The 6,000-nt window shown below is 47.5% G+C and overlaps 1 protein-coding gene across 1 annotated transcript in view; it reads right to left on the bottom strand.

The window, feature by feature from the left end:
- The window catches only part of PMEPA1 (prostate transmembrane protein, androgen induced 1), a 46,445-nt gene extending 41,286 nt beyond the window's left edge, over positions 1-5,159 (bottom strand). Inside the window, exon 1 of the mRNA XM_044296782.1 lies at positions 4,749-5,159. Within this exon, the coding sequence (XP_044152717.1) occupies positions 4,749-4,851 (103 nt within the window). The 5' untranslated portion in view covers positions 4,852-5,159. The remainder of the gene's footprint in view (positions 1-4,748) is intronic.
- Positions 5,160-6,000: the final 841 nt, after the last annotated feature.

Consider the following 6,000-nt stretch of genomic DNA (forward strand, 5'->3'; position numbering starts at 1 on the left):
CATTTTAGTCTCTGGACATTGCATTACCTCTATAATGCAGCAGGTTTAGCTACAGTGGTATGGAACATTGCAGATGACACAGCATGGTGTTAGAGGGAGTTGTGCCAGAGGACAAACTCAGCCCAGCTGCGTCAGTATTGTAAATCGACACAGCAGTCCTGGAACCGATCTTACAAGGAGAGCCAGAAAAACTGGGATCTTGGTCTGAGGCTGATAATTTACCGTTGTTTTCCCAATGACACTGCATGGTATAAGTCAACATATTTCATAGCGTATATTATCCTTGAAAGTGGTCCGCTTATGAAATAAACGCCGGATGTTATAGTGACATTATACTTTGATGGCGGAAATGATAAATTGGTATACGTGGTATTGTTCAATATACAGATCCAGCAGAGCTGCATTTGTGACTAATCTTGTCCTTTTGTGAAGTCCTATGTAAAACCCCAAACAACGTGTTATGCTATCAAAGTGACTGGTATCCAAGGACAAACTCCGCTCTGCTACATCGTTATAGACAATGTGATACAGGTATGTGTGACCATCATACAGACTAGTCACACACAGTGACAGAACCACTGAGGATGCAGCGCAGCGACATTAATACCCATATCCTAAAAAAACACTAGGAAATACACTCCAAAGCGAAATCTGTCCCTGAAAGACGCCATAAAGCTGGGACTGCGGGCGCTGAGGACTCTAGCACTTCACCTGGGGGAAAACCAATGGCATCTTCTGCTTACAGAGCGTCTGCCGCAAGTAATTGCCCTCCGTATACTGACTCATATATTCCTGGGCTCTGTCCTCCAGTCATCTCTGAGTCAACGGACATCAGACCATGACAGGGACGGCGCGCTGCATGATCCGCCAATGAAAAACCCAACTGGAATGTTATATACAGAGATCTGCACACACACAAGGACACGGACAGACAGGCGCATATACACATCCATCTACGCAGACAGGCGCATATACACATCCATCTACGCAGACAGGCGCATATACACATCCATCTACGCAGACAGGCGCATATACACATCCATCTACGCAGACAGGCGCATATACACATCCATCTACGCAGACAGGCGCATATACACATCCATCTACGCAGACAGGCGCATATACACATCCATCTACGCAGACAGGCGCATATACACATCCATCTACGCAGACAGGCGCATATACACATCCATCTACGCAGACAGGCGCATATACACATCCATCTACGCAGACAGGCGCATATACACATCCATCTACGCAGACAGGCGCATATACACATCCATCTACGCAGACAGGCGCATATACACATCCATCTACGCAGACAGGCGCATATACACACCCATCTACGCAGACAGGCGCATATACACACATCCATCTACGCAGACAGACGCATATACACACATCCATCTACGCAGACAGACGCATATACACACATCCATCTACAGACGCATATACACACATCCATCTACAGACGCATATACACACATCCATCTACAGACGCATATACACACATCCATCTACAGACGCATATACACACATCCATCTACAGACGCATATACACACATCCATCTACAGACGCATATACACACATCCATCTACAGACGCATATACACACATCCATCTACAGACGCATATACACACATCCATCTACAGACGCATATACACACATCCATCTACAGACGCATATACACACATCCATCTACAGACACATATACACACATCCATCTACACAGACACATATACACACATCCATCTACACAGACACATATACACACATCCATCTACACAGACACATATACACACATCCATCTACACAGACACATATACACACATCCATCTACACAGACACATATACACACATCCATCTACACAGACAGACGCATGTACACACATCCATCTACACAGACAGACGCATGTACACACATCCATCTACACAGACAGACGCATGTACACACATCCATCTACACAGACAGACGCATGTACACACATCCATCTACACAGACAGACGCATGTACACACATCCATCTACACAGACGCATGTACACACATCCATCTACACAGACAGACGCATGTACACACATCCACCTACACAGACAGACGCATGTACACACATCCACCTACACAGACAGACGCATGTACACACATCCATCTACACAGACAGACGCATGTACACACATCCATCTACACAGACAGACGCATGTACACACATCCATCTACACAGACAGACGCATGTACACACATCCATCTACACAGACAGACGCATGTACACACATCCATCTACACAGACAGACGCATGTACACACATCCATCTACACAGACAGACACATGTACACACATCCATCTACACAGACAGACACATGTACACACATATACACACACATCCATATACAGACGCATATACACATCCATCTACACAAACAGACGCATATACACATCCATCTACAGATATATATATATACACTCCTATGTATGCATATGTATATCTACATACATATATAGACAGACAAGGACACATATACATACACACACAGATAAACACATATACACATCCATCTATACAGATACATCCTCCTATATACACATACCTACATATACAGATAGACAAGGACACATATACATCCATCTACATACATGTACATATATACGTTTTCACAGACATACACACATCTATAACACGCACACATATTCGTATACTGGTACAGGTGTGCTTGTAGATATTGTATGACATGAGTAAAGCCAATGAGCTGGCACTAACCCACTGATTCTTTCAGCATTAGATTTTTACTCTTTCCGCTACGTCTTCAGGATTCCAACATCTATAAAGACGTCAACCCCTATCATCCACTACATAGTGGAACAACAAGTCAATATTCATAACCGCAGGTCAATAATCACTGCATATCGAGGTGCTCCAGCCTCCACCTGCCATAACCCCCTGATGACCCCAAAAATCCTCAGCTCTGTCTCGCTTTCATAGGTCTCATCCATTAGTCCAGCAACACTCGGGTATTTAACTAGTTAAAATAACGGATTTCCAGCCCGATGCTGATAACGGAAAGTGCAACAAAGAGTCAAAAGTGTTGTGGTCGACACAGAATCAAACTAATCCCCCTAAAGAGTGAGAATAATGGGATTCTATCCTGCCTCCTTAAATACACTGTGCTGCTGTGGAGGACAAAGCATTGTTGCGGTAGACACCGCGAGCCACAGGGTGCCCCCGCTTCCTCCCATCTCCCAAATATTTTGGTGCAGTCACCATAATCCCTCTTAGACTTCAGTGCAGGGACATTAAACCCAGGCTGCAGCTATAGGAAACGTCTCGCCCCACGCTATTAAAACTTACGCAGTCAATTCTCTGCTTCCTGGGAGAACTAACAAAAATATTTTGCGAGCCCCCATTTTATTTGAAGTTTTCCTATGCAACGGAGGCTAGTGCAGCAGAGTCAGTGAGAGTCACCCCTGGGGTGCAGCAATCCTTCCACTGCATTCCAGACTATGGAAAAGGTGATTAATCCTGCTTTATGTAAGAGTTTCTGTGCGCAAAAAAAAAAAAAAAAAAGAAAGAAAGAAAGAAAAAAAAAAGTTTTGGAGACGTTGTCTCAGTGTCGCAGACTCTGGCGGCTGAGGTCACTGGGAAGGGGTGGAAATAAAAAAATCTGGGGGAGATACAGCAATATGGACAAAAAGGGCCAGCAAGCGGGAAGGAGTGGGACCTTTTGAAGTTTATAAAGAGGGTCTTATGGGGCTGCGGTGGGGTCTATAACGCTGCAGTGCTCCGGAGGGGGGTCTACAGGGGTGTGATGGGGGTCCGATGGGTTCAAGGGCTTTGCAGGGGTCTGCAAAGCATGTAGAGGACTTTAAACGGGGGGTGTACAACGACATGGAGGAGGTCTACAAAGATTCAGGGGTCTGGAGGGTGGTCTACAGCACTGCAAACAGGGATCTATGAAGATGAGGGGGGGCTCCGGAGGGGCAGAAAATGAGGTCTACAGGGCTGAAGATAGGGTCCACAGGGATGTGATTGGGGTCTACAAGACGGTGGCAAAACGAAGGGGGGGGGGTTCTGAAAAGAGACCGGGTGACGTGAGGATGTTCTGAAAAGGAGTAGGGCTCTGAGGGGGGGGGGGGGGGGGGGGCACTTATACAGCGATGTACACAACTCTTTAAACAAAAAAACAAAACAAAAAAAAGGAGGAGTTTAATCACATAAGGGGGGTAATAAACCTCCAAACCAGATAAATGCATCAGACCCAGGCAAGAAAGAGTTAATAAGCCCCCAACCAGGGTCAAAACTCAACAAGGATGACATTGACACGTCCCCTCCCTGAAATAGTCAAACTGGAAAGTGCCAAGTACACTGGGAACAATCAGGGCATTTACATCCAAATACACAGAAATAAAAGGTGGCGGCTTAAAGGGACGCGTCTGGACTCGAATCTGCCGAGAAGGATCGCTTCTGGGCGAGAGAAAGATGGGGGTCCTTCTCTAGCCATTACTGCTCCTAACAATCACAATATAGGAGCAACAATGTATCAAGAAAACCCTAAAAAGTAACACTACTAGTAGTACTAGAGAGGCAGAGGAGAGCTGAGCCTGCAGAATGGAGCAGACTCCCCCTCCCCTTCCTCCTATACTACACAATGTACAGCCAACTCCAGGAAAAGTTTCTGTAGAGCCAGCACAAGTGCCAAGAAGCTGCCAACTGCCTCCACAGACCCGCCCGCACACCCACAGACAGGGGTACTCACTGATCTCCATGCTTTGGAACAAGGACCTCTTGCAGTTGCAGGAGCAGGAGACATTGGACTGGATGGCAGAGCTGGTGCTGTTCAAACCCATCAAGTCATACATTAAAGGAGAGCAACTCCTTGAAGAAGAGGCACAGGGTCACTGGGTGCCACAGGGCTCAGGGTGCTGCTCTTGCTGGAACATTGCAGTCAGGGCTGGGATGGGGGGGGTAGCAGAGTTACTTTGTAGCAGTCCCAGGTTCTGTCATCTACACTGGGACTGGAGGAGAGTGTGAGCCCCAGCCTCAGAGGACAAGTCCACAGCTCCACTCCCAGCCTGGGTCTGCACTCAGTGACTTCCAGTCCTTCCTTCCCCCTCCTCAAGTCCAAGGAGATTGCCTTGCAGCCGGATCCAACCCCAGGCAGCCAGACGGGCCGTGACGTCAGCGCCAGACTGGGACTGCCCTTCCACTGCAAGGGGAGAGGGAGGGGGGGGGTCGAGTGATTGGCAGGAGCGGCGGCCAATCCGCAGCAGCAAGTGGGCGGGTGCAGCTCTTAAAGGCGCAGCTGCCTGTCAGAAAAAAAAAGTAGACTGCCCAACAGAGGGAGGCTTGTTGTAAAGTAAAGCTAGACTATGAAAAGTCATTTGCCGGTGCAGTATTTTTTGTTGAATTTATCCTGAAATCCTCCTCAAATGTGGAACTTGAAAGGAGGTTTCACACATGGCTTTTTTGGGGGAAAATAAAAGCTGTAGTTTTTGTGGCAAAAACCAGAAGTGGATCCAAAGAGAAGGGGGGAATATGAAGGAGGGAAATGCGCAGGGTTTTCCACCGCTGATAACGCAGTGCTCTTTTGCTCACAGTTCAGCCCCACTGAATGGAACTGAACCTGACACCTTCCATGGTTTCCAGTGGTATCTTCCTGGACCAGGGGTATCCTCAGGATAGGTCATCAATATCAGATTGAAGGGGTTGCGACTCCCCACTGATCCGCTGTTTGAAGGGGTATTGACGCTCGTGCGAGCGCTGCTTCCGCTACTATATTACCTGTGCACGGTCTTTGCAGCGGCGACACAGTGTCATTTCAACAGGTCGTCCCATTCACTTTAAGGGGACGGGGTAGTTGTCATTTCACTGCGCGGACTCTACAAGGGAGAATAGGCGGAAGCAGCGCCACTAGCCCTTTAAACAGCTGATTGGCAGGGCTGCCAGTAGTCGTACCCCCGCCAATCTGATATTGATGACCTATGCTGGGGGGGGGGGGCACTGTGGCT

This window comes from Bufo gargarizans, chromosome 6 (assembly GCF_014858855.1).
Source record: "Bufo gargarizans isolate SCDJY-AF-19 chromosome 6, ASM1485885v1, whole genome shotgun sequence".
Classification (NCBI taxonomy): Eukaryota; Metazoa; Chordata; class Amphibia; order Anura; family Bufonidae; genus Bufo; species Bufo gargarizans.